Source organism: Ovis aries, chromosome 16 (assembly GCF_016772045.2).
Source record: "Ovis aries strain OAR_USU_Benz2616 breed Rambouillet chromosome 16, ARS-UI_Ramb_v3.0, whole genome shotgun sequence".
In the NCBI taxonomy this organism is placed as follows: Eukaryota; Metazoa; Chordata; class Mammalia; order Artiodactyla; family Bovidae; genus Ovis; species Ovis aries.
The window spans coordinates 56,676,793-56,693,363 of record NC_056069.1 but is presented as its reverse complement, the minus strand read 5'-3'; the positions used below and the strand labels follow the sequence as shown (position 1 = coordinate 56,693,363).

Here is a 16,571-nt window from a genome sequence, read left to right as displayed (position 1 = left end):
ATTGGTTGCTTCTGGTAGGAAAGTAGGTAGCCAGAGAGAGGCATGGGAAAGACATTTACAGACTGTTTAACTTTTTGTACCTTAAACTTGTGAACTCTGAGGCTATTAGCTATTTTTTTAATAAATAAAGTTTAAATTAAGAATTTTAAAAACATGTTCCTCATTGGTAAAATGAGAGAGACACAGCCCTATGACTATTGTTGCCCAATTTAGCATCATACATATATCTTCCTGATTTTGAGTGTTCACTATAACTTCATAACAGGTTAGAGAAATACGAAATAAGCTCTAGAAACAATGATAGCTAAGAGACCCAAAGTAAGGTTAATTCACACTCGGGGGCTCTATGAAGAAACAGTTTGTTTCAAGACAAGATCAGTCTGGCACAGATCTGCAGAAAAACATTATGGTTAAACGAGCTGACTGAGGAAGTGGCAGGTCGTGTATGTTTTGTTCGTTTATTTATTTCCTAACTTTATTAAGGTTAAGAATTCAATGTCCTGTGGCAAGGTATGGGTCACTGAAGCTCTGCTTATTCTGCACAGTGTCGGTCATGCTTGTTATGAGAACACAGGTGCAAACAAAGAAGCTTTTTCTCCACCTCCTTAGACTGGTAATAGATGACCAGGCAGGGGCTTCAGTGAAGGAGCCAGACGTTTCCCCGTCTTTAGGGCGAAGGGCGCTTTTGTAAGAGACAAACCTGTTGATCAGGGGCTTTTCAGAGAACATTCTTGGGTAGTCTCTTTATTCTTCAGCTAAAAATAAGACTGTTTTCTACACTATGCACACCTGGGGGGCGGGGTGATGTCCATAATCCACCTGTCTGCCTCCTGTTTTCTTCTCGGGGAGTAGAGACAGTACACCCAAGCCTCCGGGTGGGATAGAAAAACAAATCACTCGGTGCCCGTCTCAGCTGGCTGACGGCGATGGCTCAGTCTTGAGCGTGTGCCCAAGCTGGTCCAGATATGCCCTCTCTGGGGACAAGAACGGACACAGGTTCAAGTGCGTGTGGTCCGGCGGGCTTTGGGCGAGCAGGTCACGACCTGCGAGTTTCAGAAAGCCAAAGGTCCAGTGCGCTCGGGGGCACACCTGCCGGTCCAGGTGCGTGCGGGGTCAGCCCATCGTCTCGCTCGCGAGGCTGGGCTACCCCCACGGAGGATGCCAGCTGCTTACAGGGGGAGGTGCATCTGGAGGAAAGTTGGGAGTGGGCCAGGGCGGACACCTTCCTCCGCAGGGTCCGCCGTGCACCGCCCCCCACCCCCCCATATCGAGCCCCCGGGCGCGCCCTCCGTCCGCTCCCGGGCGCCCCAAGGGCACCTGCCCGCACCCCCTGCCCCTGGCCCCCCGCCCCACCCATCCCGAGCTCTCACCAGAACACCAGGTTGGCCCCGACGAAGGCGAGCAGGCTGTGCAGCGGCCTCTTCCAGCTCAGGAGCTCGTCGGCGCGGCTGCCCAGCCACAGCGCCGGCTCCCCCAGCAGCCAGGTCACCACGGCGGCCACCCCGCCCGCGGCCTCCTCCACCTGCCGGCCCGCGCCCGCCGCCGCCCCTTCCTCCGGGGGCGCGGCCCCCTCCGGCTCCTCGGGGGGAGCCCGGGGCGGCGGCTGCGGCGCCTGCGGGGCGGCGGCGGGAGCCGGGGCTCCCTGCTCGGCGGGCTCCGGGGGCGCCGGGCTCGCCATCTTCGGCGGCGCGGGCGGGGACGGGCTCGGGCGCGCGCGCGCGCCTCGGTGTCGCGCGGAGAGGGCGGCGGGTCCCCGCGCGGGGCGCGCACCGCGGGGCGCCGGCGGCTGGGTGCCTTGTGACGTCAGCGTCGGCCGCGGCGGGGCGCCTCCCGGGGGAAGTGGGCGCGGCCGGGTTGGCGCGGGGCTGGGCGGGGCCGGGCGGCGTCCCCGGGGGAGCGGGGGCGCTCAAGCGGGGCCGCCGGAACGTGATCCCCGTTTCCCTTCCCAGCCTCCGTCCGCCCGCTTATCTAAAAGGGAGTCTCCGGGCCACCGGCGGAAGCAGTTGGCAGTCCTCACTTTCTCCGGCCGGGGCCTCCGATCGCCCATCCTGCAGCCTTAGAGCGCATAATGGGGCGCCCCTGAGCCTGGCCGCGTGTTTCAGCCCCTAGTTCCCCGTCCCGCATCCCCACCGAGTGCCCTTGCAGGGGCAGATTGCACCTCCATAGCCGAAATCTTCAGGACTCTTAAGAACAACGTGATGATTTAAAGGCTGGATTGAGAAAGGAAAGGGCCCGGGAGGAGGGGGGTGGGGGGCGAAACATTTTGGGTCCATTCGGAAGCACGTGGCCCTCTGGTTTTACAAATTAGGAACCGCCAGGCCACCGCGTTGTGGCAGGGGGCTTCCTCCCTCCGACTTGTGGACAAAGTCACCTGGCTCCAAAATGCACGCTGGTCTATGGAGGGCACAGGTGAGCGGGGAGCTGAGATGCAGGATCGCTTGGGTGTGTTACACAGGTTAGGCCAGAGTCACTGTGGTCACAGCAGTCATCAGGACAGGGGTCAGGTGCTGTGACGGGGTGACCAGGAGTTCTGAGATCTCTCAGACCTGGCCTCACTGGCCCTGGTGCTTCTGAATGATTGGGGGGGGAGGGGGCAGCGGCTGGGATGAAAGGTAAACTTTCAAATAGGTTCACTTTTCCCTATTTGCATTTTCTAAATGTTCTCTTCCTTCATCCCCATTGTCACTTTCCTCTAGAATAAAATGTTCCTTCCCTTTGCAGAGCATTCTACTTTGATGAATCAAAGCATCTTATATCTTCTTGGAGTTTACTACTGGCAACCAGCTTCTTTCACAGGATGGATGGGGCTCATTCTCAGAGCTATTTAAAGCCTGTTTCCAGGGAGCCTCTGGAGAATGTTCTAGAGTGTTCATCTGGGGGTTATTATATATGTTTATACCTCAGTGTACACATACGAAGAAATTCACTGACGTACATTACAAGTGTATGCACTTCCCTGTGTGTATGTTATACCTCAAAAGGGTGTAAGCCTAATTTACTTAGAGGTTTACTGACCACCTACTGTGTACCCAACCCCTTGCTCAGCTCTGTGGGTATGGCTTCCACCCACAGGAAGCTCACAGTCCAAGGAAGGGCCAGTGACAATTGTGATCACTGCCGTGATGGAAATGATCACTCAGGGCTAAGAGTCCTTACTTCAGTCATGTGTCCAAAATTAGGGACAAGTGGAGGAGTCAGGTTTCCGGGAGCTTTTTGGAATAGAGGTTGTCTGTCCTGAACTGTAAGCAGGAGGGCAGCAAAGGAATATTCATTGGAAGGACTGATGCTGAAGCTGAATCTCCAATGCTTTGGCCACCTGATGTGAAGAACCGACTTATTGGAAAAGACCCTGATGCTGGAAAAGATTGAAGGCAGGAGGAGAAGGGGACGACAGAGGATGAGATGGTTGGACGGCATCACCAACACGATGGATATGAATTTGAGTAGCACTTGGAGTTGGTGATGGACAAGGAAACCTGGCTTGCCACAATCCATGGGGTCACAAAGAGTCAGACACAACTGAGCGATTGAACTGGGCAGTAAAGGCAGGATAGGGTAGGGAAGAGGAGGCAATCATGTCTGTCAGGAGATCAACACAAGCGAAGTTGGGGACTTACAGGTGGAGGTCATGGTTCCTTGTGTGTATCTGCAGCAGATCGCTTCAACTGATCCACTAGTGGAAGGAAGTTTGGTTTTTGACCTGCCGGCAACGCAGAGTCTCATGTTTCTGGCTTGTCTGTGAGTAGATTCATGACAACCCAATACAGTAACCAGGGAGGCGTGAAAAAGCAATATGGAAACAGTTCTGGTGTTTTTACCACGAAAGAAGAAACAGTCTTTCCCTGGGGCTTCCCTGGTGGCTCAGTGGTAAAGAATCCACCTGCCAATGCAAAAGACGCAGGTTTGATCCCTGGGTGGGGAAGATCCCCTGGAGAAGGCAATGGCAACCCACTCCAGTATTCTTGCCTGGAGAATACCATGGACAGAGTATCCCAGTGGGCATGAGGTCACAAAAGAGTCAGATACGACTTAACGACTAAACGACAATTTTTCCCTGAGTGTTGTGCACTCTCTTAGCATTGGTGCAGGAGCTTTTGAAAGATAAAGGATGCTTTATTGTGTCATCTGGCCTTTGCTTAGCAAAGGACTGAGACAGCCCAAGGGTTGCCCTAGACTCTGCAACTGGAGGGAGGAATTGAGAAACCTGATATCCCCATTTTCCAAACCAGGGTGATGTGCTTCTAGAAACATGTCTGCAAGATCCTACACATTCCTCTTCTCCCTGGAATTTAATTACTGTCATCAGGATATGCTGAAGTAGTAAAAGCTGTTGACAGCCAAGACACATAGAAGCTCAACTTCAGTTGCTACGTGTGGGTTGCAACGCTTACCTCCGCTTATTGATAAAGCTCCCTCCTCACACCTCTGTGAAATCTTTCCTTCTCTCTTAAAATGCCACACAGCTGGAGTAAGTGCTGTCATCTGTCTTTTTCACCTCTGACCTCTAATGATTACTAGCAAATAATGTCACAGGAGCAGATGCTGGCCTAGACACATAACTGGGTGCTACTGAGTGTTTTTGTCTGATTAACTTTGCGATGTGTGAATAATGTATTCAGTGCTAAGACTGCATCAAAATAATATTAATGATGCTTAAAACTTGTCCCCTCATCTCTACAACATGTCACATTTAAAACTCCTGTGAGTAACCTTATGGTTTAAGATTCTTCTGAATTTTGCATCACCATGTATGGGGAACAGAGTGATTCACACTAATGAGGTAGACAATTTGAAAATATAGATCCAAGGAAAGCAAGGAGACTGGGGATATGTCAGAGGGAAAAAAAAGAAGAGTGCGAGACAAAGAAAATAGTTGTAGCCACTGAATCTAAGTGACAGTTTAGAAAATAACCAGTCAGGCAAAGAAAGCCAAAATACACACAAGAACTCTTAAAAGAGGTCACTCACCTTTCTCTTCCAAAAGTAGCTAGAAAGTTTGTAATAGGAGAAAAAAGCAATGAATAATTAATTCCTACTCTAGGAGGCCACATAGGCAACCTCAAGCTAAAGCCTTAGGACGAGAGGGAAATGCCTCCATATTTTCTTCCCCTAAAATGTTTCATGTTAGACTCCTAGGTCCTTACATGAAGGAGCTGTGTACCCATGTTGTGTTGTATTGGTCTGGCAGATAGATGTTTGTGTGCTGATAATTTTGTTAAGCTTTGTTAATTTGGTGAAGTTCCAATACATTGGCTACTTAATGTGAAGAGCCAACTCATTGAAAAAGACCCAGAGGCTGAGAAAGATCGAAGACAAAAGGAGAAAAGGGTGGCAGAGAATGAGATGGTTAAATGAGATGGTTAGATAGGATTACCGATGGAATGAATGTGAATTTGAGCACACTCCGGGAGATACCTCCGGGGAAACCTGGTGTGCTGCAATCCATGGGGTCACAAAAAGAGTCAGACGTGACTTAGTGACTGAACAAGATCAACAAGAGAGCCTGATAGATCACACTGAGCAGAGAGAAGTAGGAACACCACACCACGGCAGTGACAACAGAGGGAACGGAAAGGAAGATTGTGCCTGGTTTCCAAGGCCCAAGTCGCAAAAGGAATTGGCTTTCTGTTCGGGATTGACTGTTGTGCTTATAAGAACTGGAATATCCAAACCAGACTAACCTAATTTGACAAGGATTCTGTAAGGGGGATGCTTACCAGAAATGAACTCTAGCATGGTGGCCAACCACACCAAGTTGGGGTACTCAGTGTTAGGTATCATTCCCTAATAATATACAAAAGAGCTTTTGCAAGTCTTCAGGAGGGTTTGTTGAAGGGACCTGGGGTCACACTGCAGGAGTGAATATCCTGGAAAGGTACTCTTTTATCCACCCACAGGCACACACATCAACACAGACAGCAGCAGCAGCAATGATTTCAGAGCATTAACTGTCAACCCCTTCCCACGGGCCCAGCAGTTACACTCACCTCAGTGGAATGGCCACCCTTCTGGTCCTATTGAAGGAGTTCACCAAGAGGAAGTGACCTCTAATTGACACTCAAACTGGACCCAGGTGATTGGAGGCACCGCATCCCCTCCTCTGTCCTGGGATGTATGTTCTGCCCACTGTTCCCACAGCGGGAGCGGTCCCGAGGACACGGCCGTGAGAGACAGGTGTGATGTTGAGATCATTCGAGTGGTCAGTGTGAGTGAGCTCCATTAAGGCCTCCGTGGAAGGACACAACTTAGGGACTAGACACCACCACCAACAAGCTCTTAGGATTCTGGCAGGTGGGGGTGGAAATCTACTGTCTCCTCCAATGGAGCGCTAAGAAGTCTGAGCTTTGGGACCTTGGGTAGGCTTCCAGCAGGAGAGTCAAGTGGCCTGGCTGGTGTTGCAGAAAAGTATCTGGGGTAATGGATTATACAGAGCCTGGCAGAGACCCTGGGACAGATTTTTTCACTAAGACCAGGGAGACAAGGAAGAGCAGGTTTGGAGCATCTTTGGAAAAGCTAGGTAGCAGGTGGGCAACGGGATCTGCGGCTTGGAGAGCAGCAGGAGTTCTGAACAAGAGCCGGATCAGAGGTAGGAAGCAGCCTGTATGAGAACTTGGCAGAGGGGCGAGGTTGGTGTGAGCTCACAGACCAGATCAGGTTGACCATGTGCAACAGAAAATGCGATGACACTTTTGGACAGACAGATCAACAGAAGGGAGTTTTGAGCATCATTTGCCAAGTTTAGACCCAATTCTGTGAGCAAAGGAGGAATCCTGAAATTTGTGACTTTCTTTTTTTATTGTCTTTTCCTTTGTTTTTTACCGCAGAACCGATAGAATTCCAGTGCCTGAGACCCAGGAATTGCGCTGGACGTCCATTGTCAAAGCAAAACCATGAATATGATTGTCTCTAAATGCAGGTCTCCAAATCAGGCCTTCAGTCTCGAGGGGTATTCTCGAAGCTAAAATTAGAGCGGTGGAATGTCATGGAATCACTGCAAGTGTTACATCCCACGGACATCCCTTCAAAGCCTGAATTTGGTTTGTCACCTCTTACTAATTTTAGTTCATTAGAAATTGGGCACAAAACCTGGTGACTTTTTGGGCTGGCATAGTGGTACAGGCACTGCCAAGCACTTGCAATCAGGCTGCGTCACCTGCATCCTCTGAGACCTGTGCATGGAGGGGCCCAGCTAGTGCTGTTCATGGGGACCCTTAGGCTTTACAGGACTCAAGTGCCCTCTGAGTCATCAAAGGAACTAGGAGATTGCATTTAATATAGTTCATAGTGTACTACCAGAGAAGGCAATGGCACCCCACTCCAGTACTCTTGCCTGGAAAATCCCATGGATGGAGGAGCCTGGTGGGTCGCACAGAGTCGGACACGACTGAAGCGACTTAGCAGCAGCAGCAGCAGCAGCAGCATAGTATACTACAGGGGCTTCCCCGGTAGCTGAGTTGTAAAGAATCCCCCTGCAATTCAGGAGATGCAGAAGACATGGGTTCAATGCCTGGGTCAAGAAGATCCCCTGGAGAAGGGCATGGCAACCCACTCCAGTGTTCTTGCCTGGAGAATCCCATGGACAGAGAAGCCTGGCGGGCTACAGTGCATAGGGTCACAAAGAGTCAGACACGGCTGAAATAACTGAACTTGCATCCACAGTATACTATATTGGCTTGGAGACCAATTTATTGAAAATTGATGGTCTCTGTCTCCCCCACTGCATGCTCACTCTTGTCCCACCCCTGCTCTAAACCACGTCCCCCAAAATGGCCTTGGGAGCTTCCTCTGGGTTGCCTGGACAAGGACTGGGCTGGGACTGAAGGCCTTTCTCTTTTCTCCAGAGAGAAGGTGCATGTGAACTTAAGGTCCCACAGACTCAGGGGCCTCCGCTTCCAAAGCCAGCTGCCCACAGGCTCTCATATTCCGCATGTTCTGGACAGCTGGATTTCCCACACTCTGCCAACCACTGCATCCAGTGGCCCTATAGACCATTTTTTCTCCCACTGATTAAGTGGTTCTCGCAAGTCACTTTGAGTGATAGTGATAGTTGCTCAATCATGTCTGACTCTGCAACCCCATGCACTGTAGCCTGCCAGGCTCCTCTGTCCATGGGATTCTCCAGGCAAGAATACTGGAGTGGACTGACATGCCCTCCTGCACGGGATCTTCCCAACACAGGGATCAAATCCATGTCTGTTTCATCGCCTGTGTTAGTGGATGAGTTCTTCACCAGTAGCGCCACCTGGGAAGCCCTGAATTGGTTGTCACTTTTACCCTGTAAAGAAGGGAGGGGACAGAGTTGGAAGGATGAGACTCCTTCTTTGGGAAAGCTCCCTCACCATGGGTCCCAGAGAACTCCCCGGCTCCAGCATTTCTTTTGAGTTAACCCATCCTATGTGGGACTGATTCCTTACAAGCCCTGTTAGAGAGGAAGAGGGGAGATCACAAAGAGAAATCCCACTCCAGCACAAGAGGGAACATTTATGACTGCCTTGTCAACCACAGTAACACGCAGTCTCCAAGGCAAGAAACGCTGGGGTGAGTTTTGAGTCTGGTTTCTCCCTCCTTCTCTGTCTGGAGTAACCATATGTCGGGTTTGCCCACAACAGCCCCGGCTTATGCTTGCTGTCTGGCGTGGTTATTAATAGCACTTTGCTTTCTTTCTCAAGGTGTCCAGGTTTGGATGATAAACTATATAGACTCCCCATCCATCTCTCATTTGTCAGCGACTGCTGAGAACCCTCTTCCCAGATGTTCCCATGCTCATCTCTCTTATTCTCCATTCTCAGAGCCACCTTCTCTGTCCCAGATTCATCCCTTGCTGCCTGTCTGAACTGCAGTAACCCCTTCTCTTCTGATCTATACCATACATGACTCATCCAAAACACGTCTTGCAACATGGAACACCCCAAATGCTTCCAACGATGCCAGTTACCCAGGACCCCTAAACTGAAATAATTATAAGCCACCTTCTAACGTCCTGGGTCACCTCTCTCTAAAAGTCGCACTTCTTTGTAGGCAGATTGTGCTACTAAGCTACTTCAGCTGTGTTCAACTCATTGCAACCCTATGGACTGTAGCCCTCCAGGCTTCTCTGTCTGTGCGGTTCTCCAGGCAAGAATACTGGAGTGGGTTGCCTTAACTTCCTTCAGGGGATCTGAACCCACGTCTCTTATGTCTCCCGCATTGGCAGGTGGGTTCTTTAACACTAGGGCTGCCATTAGGTAATGCTAATCTGAACACTCAGCTGTAGTCAGATTTACTTTTCACTGAGTCCACACTCGAAGCAAGCCCTCTCATTACGCCTTTGCTGATGCAGTAAAACCTTTTCCTGTCTTCTCAAGCCCTAGTTCCTCAATCTGTAGCTTTCCACTCCTTGTCCAGAAATCCTTCCTCAAGTGCAAAGAGCCTGGTTTCAAAGTCATGAAGATCTTACATTGATTGTAGTTCTTAGTGTCCAAGCACTGAAAGTGAAGGTGAAGTCACTCAGTTGTGTCCAACTCTTTGTGACCCCATGGACTGTAGCCTACCAGGCTCCTCCATCCATGGGCTTCTCCAGACAAGAATACTGGAGTGGGTTGCCATCCCAGAGGATATTCCCGACCCAGGGATCGAACCTGGGTTTCCCACATTGTAGGCAGACGCTTTACTGTCTGAACCACCAGGGAAGTCCAAGCACTAACCACTGTGTTTTATCAGTTTTAAGACTCACTTTTCCGCTATATTTATTTGCTTACACTTGCACTATGTCTTTGTTGCTCTGACTGTGGTGAGCCAGGGCTACTTTCCTTTATGGCGCGTGCACTTCCCGTTGCGGTGGCTTTTCTTGCTGTGAGGCACAGACTCCAGGTGCGGCTGCCTCAGTAGTTGCAGCTCCCAAGCTCTAGAGCGCAGGCTCAGTAGTTGCACTGCATGGGCTTAGTTGCCCCAGGGCAGGTAGAATCTTCCTGGGCCAGGGATCGAACTCATGTCCCCTGCACTGTGAGGCGGATTCTTATCCACCGCACCACTGGGGAAGTCCTCCCCCCTCCATTTTAACATACCTGGGAATGAAATATACCTTCAAATCTATGCCATCTTAGAATCAATATAGTGACTCTCTGGCTTCCTGTTATAACACTAACTCTTGGCTTCTCCATCTTTTTTTTTTTTTTAATATGTGTGTGCTGTGTGCTTAGTCGTGTCTGACTCATTGCGACCGCATGGACTGTAGCCCACCAGGCTCCTCTGTCCATGGGGATTCTCCCAGCTAGATTACTAGAATGGGTAGCCTAGCCATTCCTGAGGGAAATTTCCCAGCCCAGGGATCAAACCAGGCTCTCCTGCATTGCAGGCAGATTCCTATACCAGCTGAGCTATATATGTATTTATTTGCCCGCACCAGGTATTAGTTGCGGTATGTAGTATTCAGTTCTCTGACCAGGGATTGAACCCAAGGCCCTTGCATTAGGAGGACAGAGTCTTAGCCACTGGACCACCAGGGAAGTCCCCTCCTCATCTTTTTCTTTTAAAAAAGCTTTTTATTTTGTATTGGGATGTAGCCTATTAACAATGTTGTGATAGCTTCAGGTGAACAGCAAAGGAACTCAGCCGTGCATATCCTTATATCCATTCTCCCCAAACTCCCCTCCCACCCAGGCTGCTACATAGTACTGAGCAGAGTTCCGTGCGCTGTTCAGTAGGTCCTTGTTGGTTATCTATTTTAAATACAGCAGTGTGTACATATCCATCCCAAACTCCCTAACTACGCCATCCCCCCATTCTTCCCCTCTGCAACCGTAAGTTCCTTCTCCAAGCCTGTGAGTCTGTTTCTGTTTTGTAAGTTCATTCATCTGATTTCTTTCTAGATTCCACATATAAGGAATGGCTTATTTCTCCTTCTCTCTCTGCTTTACTTCACTCAGTGCCATCTCTGGGTCGATACATGAGTCTCAAGAATGTTGTGGGAATGACTTGAGATAATATAGTCATGACCTGGGGTGGGGAACCTAGATGCTATCCCCAGCCAGTCTGTAATCATCACCCAGCATCTCATGGGAAGACATATACCACGTGCAAAAGTTGTTGCAACACATACCAAAGTTTGTATACTAATAGAATCTCACAGCATCCCCTGCACTGTGCAACATTGGAAAGAGAAACTAGTTTCACCCCCAGGGGTGGCTTAACCACAACATGCCACTGAGAACCCTGTTTAGAGGAAATAAAGGGAACCTCTCTCCAGGGGGTAATGTATCAAGTAGCTTTGAGTAGTAAAGATGGAAACAACAAAAGCAGCTTTGTCCTTAATTTGTTCCTAAGTAGAAAAATCTTCAAAAGCTGAAAGAAAGTGAAAGTGTAAGTTGCTTCAGTCATGTTTCACTCTTTGCAGCGCTATGGACTGTAGCCCACCAGGCTCCACTCTGTCCAGGCAAGAATACTGGAGTGGGTTGCCATTCCCTTCTCCAGGGGATCTTCCTGACCTGGGGATCAAACCTGGATCTCCCTCATTGCAGGCAGATTCTTAATAGTCGGAGCCACCACTTAACAGTCAGAGCCACCAGGGAGGCCTGATTTTATGTTGGAAAAAAAAAAAAAAATCCCCAGGCAAGTAAGTTTTGGATCCCAAGTGGCTGTTTTGATAATGTTCATTTGGACAGTTGCCTTCCCTTGTGAGAGGTCCCTTGCTTTCTGTACAGAAGCCCAGCAGGCAGCCACCCTGGTGTACAGCTAGCTGACTGGCAGGGAATTTTTCCTTCTCTGTCATTTTGCCACCACCTTTGTGCTGCTAGTGGTAAAGAACCTGCCTGCCAACGCAGGAGATGTAAGAGATGCCAGTTAGATCCCTGGGTCGGGAAGATCCCCCAAAGGAGGAAATGGCAACCCACTCCAGTATTCTTGCCTGGAGAAGGCCAGGGACAGAGGAGCCTGGCGGGCTGCAGTCCACGGGGCTGCAAAGAGTCAGACATGAGTGAGCATGAGCACGCACACACAGGAGAGGCCCAGCTTTTGCAGAAAGACTCAAGTCTAGATCATCAAAGGGCTGAGGTGTAGGGTTTGAATTGGAGATATCAGTAAGTATGAGGTCATGATCTGATAACATTCTAACTCTGCCCGCAGAAAGAGCCTGATTCAACGATACCCTGTAGCAATGAGCTCACTTAGGGAGCAGATGGCTTCTAGCTTATTGTTATTGTTTGTTGTGGTTGTGTGTTGTGGTTGTTGTGTCTAACTTTTGTGACCCCATAAACTGTAGCCCGCCAGGCTCCCCTGTCCATGGGATTCTCCAGGCAAGAATACTGGAGTGGGTTGCCATTTCCTTCTCCAGGGGATCTTCCCCATCCAGGGGGTGAACCTGCATCTCCTGCATTGGCAGGCAGATTCTTTACCACTAAGCCACATAGGAAGCCCCTGGTTTCTACCAAAAAAAAGCTAGGCTCCTTAGAGAATTGGCTGATGCTAGGTCTGAGTTAGGAACATATTGCTTGCCAGAAAGCAAAGATGTGTTCGAAGATGATTTACTAGTTCATATCAAAAGGACACAGAAGCCAACTTGAAAGGGATTCCATTGACCAAATCTGGGAAACTTTGAGGATCAAAATGAATAATCTTGGCGAATGATTACAAAATATTGAATTAAAAATTTTTTATGATTCCATAGTGACTCATAAGAGAAAGAGACAAAATTCTGCTTTACAAAAGATTATAAGCTCTCTGTTACTCTTTCTGTACACCTCACCCTCATGGAAACTTACATTACCATATGTAAAATAGGTATCCAAGGGGAATTTGCTGTATGGCTCAGGAAACTCAAACAGGGGCTCTGTATCAACCTAGATGGGTGGGATGGGGAGGGAGATGAGAGGGAGGTTCAAAAGGGAGGGGATATGTGTATACCTATGGCTGATTCATGTTGAGGTTTGACAGAAAACAGAAAAATTCTGTAAAGCAATTATTTTTCAATAAAAAATAAATTAATTAAAAAATTATAAGCTAGTAAGTATAGATAACTTACAGATTTAGAAAAGCACCCTTTTGTAACTCTCAATGTAATAACTGATTCAAGCAATGCTCATCAATGAAAAATACAAACCACTGGGGAATAAACTCTAGGAAAGAGGGTATAGACATAACCTCAAGGTTACTTTTTAATTACAAAAGCATAAGTGTGTCTTTGCACTGGAGAGACCTTATCTGCTTCTCGTCATACTTGACAACACCAGTAGTGTGACAATCTGACCTTCTGAAGAACGGACATCCTGCCATGGATGAGACACAACAAAACCTTTGGACACATTTGCTCTCGATCAAATCCTGACAAAAGAGAGGAATCTGGAACTTAAGATGTTCTGCAGGTCAACTGGATTGAATCTTCCAAGTGTTTGATATCAAGAATAGAGAAAGAACTTGAGAATAACGGAATACAACAGCCAAGTCGGTGTGTGAAATGTAATTGGATTCTGGGTCAAAAACTAGCTATTAAGGACACTTGGAGGGAAAATTAGGGAAATTTGAGTCCAGACTGCACAGGAGGTGATTTTGTTGAATTAATGTTGCTTTTCTTAGGTGTGATGATGGTGTTGTGGTGGTGTAAGTGAATGTCCTCCTTCTGAGTGGGGCACTAGGAAAAATTTAGAGGTGAAATACCAGGGGGGCAGCCATCTGCTTTCAGCAAAAAGGAAATGTGTGTATAGAGAGAGGTATATAAATACAGAAATAGAGGAAATGGGTGTGGCAAGACACTAGAGAGTCTGTATGAGGGGAATCTGGGTGTTCCCTGTTGTGTTCTTTCGACTTTCCTGTGGGTTTGAACGTGGTCAAACAAAACAACTATTTTTTAGAAGACTGTGAGAGAATAGAAATAGAGAAAGTTTTCATATATAAATATCTTAAAACACACATCACTTCTATTTTCTTCTGCCCAAGATTGTGACCTTTGATGATTTCTCCTTTCCAAGAAATCCTGCTTGACTTAAAATCATTGTGACAACACAGCATGGGAATCAAATGATTTCTAACATATGACAGCAAAAGGAAATGAAATATTTAGGTTTTCTCCAGAGAACTGTAGCTTATCTATGGGATTTAATCTTCTTCCATTGAACATCAACTATATATAAGATCCTCTGAGAGATACCATGCATGCCTTCAAAGAGCTTAAAAATATCACGTAAACATGGACTTGACATGCTTTGAGTGGCTCATATGAGCTAAAGGAAAGACTAGGACTGGGGATCTGATTATGAATAAGACACAGTCCTGGCCATCAAAAAGCCCCTTGTCTTTTGAGAAATATAGACACATACATGAATATCAGTATAATAAGATTTATGAAAAGATCTTTATCACGGTCTAAAAATTATGACCAGGCACCAAGGCACAACTTTGGAACAGAGTAACTGTAAGCTAGAACTTGAAGAGGAAGTCAGAATATTTTCAAGACAGACTGGTAGGCATTCCAAGCAAATGGAACAAAGTGTGCAAATGCATGAAGTTATCAAGGGGTCATAACATGTTTGGAGATCCCCAAGTAGTTAAATAAAGCTCAGATTTAGGGGATTTGTGGAGGAGTAAGAGAGATGGAGGCTAGTTAATCAGGAGATCTCATGTTATGCTAAAGAGTTTGAGTTGTATCCCATAGACGCTGGGAAGGTTCTGACGGTAAGTGACGTGATCTGATTCTTATCTTGAAAGATAACCCTGGTGGCGGAGTGGCAGGAGATTGAGAAAAGATGAGACAGAGAGACTAATAGACTTTTGTAATAGTTGAGATGAGAAATGCTAAGTGAGAGCCTAAAGCAAGACGGGGTAGGTGGAGGCAGAGAAAGGGTCGACACAGGAGACGTGACAAAGCACTGATTGGCTCTCAGGACCGAAGGAGTGCTGGGAAGGGAGCAGAGGGGATGGGCCAGGATGAGCCCTGTAGTATTAGGGTTCTCCAGAGAAACAGAGCCAGCACAGTGTGTGTGTGTGTGGCGACAAAGGGAGGCAGGTTTAAGGAATCGGTTCATGAAGTTGTGGGCACAGGCAAGTCTGAAGCCTGTAGGGGAGATTGGGAGGCTGGGAATTCCCACATGAGTTGATGTTCAGCCTTGAGTCCATATGTAGTCTGGAGACAGAATTCCACCTTCCTTAGGGGATTTCAGGTTCTTCTCTTAAGGTCTTCAACAGATTGGTGAGGCCCACAGAAATTATGGAGGGTAATTTGCTTTACTCAGGGTCTACTGTAGATGGTGACTGCAGCCATGAAATTAAAAGACACTTACTCCTTGGAAGAAAAATTGTGATCAACCTAGATAGCACATTCAAAAGCAGAGACATTACTTTGCCGACTAAAGTCCATCTAGTCAAGACTGTGGTTTTTCCAGTAGTCATGTATGGTTGTGAGAGTTGGACTGTGAAGAAGGCTGAGCGCCGAAAAATTGATTCTTTTGAACTGTAGTGTTGGAGAAGACTCTTGAGAGTCCCTTGGACTGCAAGGAGATCCAACCAGTCCATTCTGAAGGAGATCAACCCTGGGATTTCTTTGGAAGGACTGATGCTAAAGCTGAAACTCCAGTACTTTGGCCATCTCATGCGAAGAGTTGACCCATTGGAAAAGACTCTGATGCTGGGAGGGATTGGGGGCAGGAGGAGAAGGGGACGACAGAGGATGAGATGGCTGGATGGCATCACGGACTCGATGGACGTGAGTCTGAGTGAACTCCGGGAGTTGGTGATAGACAGGGAGGCCTGGCGTGCTGCGATTCATGGGGTCGCAAAGAGTAGGACACGACTGAGTGACTGAACTGAACTGAACAGATATAAATGTTAATCACATTTATATTTATTTATTTATTTAAAATTTTGTCATATTTATATCATTTCTTGATATTTATATAATTTATTTATCAATAAATTTATTGTTTTTTTTTAATAAAAGTAACTTCACAGCAATATCTAGATTAATGTTTGAACAGCTGGGCACCAAAGCCTGGCCAAGTTGACACATAAAATTAACCATCATCATGGCCCTTTTAAGACTGGTTATATTTTTGTGCCCTTACTAAAATGTGAAGTAGAGGGAAATGGCTGGGAACAAATCTGAGGGGGTGGGCATGGTAGGAATAACATCAGCTTGGAAAATGCTGAATTTTAGTTGACCCTGTTGCATGGTCAAATACAACACAGGGACAGATCTGTTTAATGGGCCAGATTTAGAGAGCTTACTGGAAGCCAGAGGACCAGATGAGGCTGTTCCATAAGAGACTGTTCATTCATTCAACAAAAAATGTCTTCTGGGTGTCTCTGTGCTTATGGGCCAGACAGACTGGGGGACCATGGTGTACCCACGGTAAAGTTCCTATCCTTCACAGAGCTGAAATTTTAGAAGGGTTGGCTGGCAATGAGCAAATCTTCATGTAGATATAAAATTTCAAATAGTGACAGGTATAATTTACTGCTGCATAACTGCTGCTGCTGCTGATGCTAAGTCACTTCAGTCGTGTCCGACTCTGTGCAACCCCATAGACGGCAGCCCATCAGGCTCCCCTGTCCCTAGGATTCTCCAGGCAAGAACATCGGAGTGGGTTGCCATTTCAAACCATCCCCAA

At 47.7% G+C, this 16,571-nt stretch overlaps 1 protein-coding gene across 1 annotated transcript in view; it reads right to left on the bottom strand.

The window, feature by feature from the left end:
- Positions 1–1,700, bottom strand: part of RETREG1 (reticulophagy regulator 1) — a 157,272-nt gene extending 155,572 nt beyond the window's left edge. The window contains exon 1 of the mRNA XM_027980155.2: positions 1,371–1,700. Within this exon, the coding sequence (XP_027835956.1) occupies positions 1,371–1,678 (308 nt within the window). The 5' untranslated portion in view covers positions 1,679–1,700. The remainder of the gene's footprint in view (positions 1–1,370) is intronic.
- Between the last annotated feature and the right edge of the window lie 14,871 nt (positions 1,701–16,571).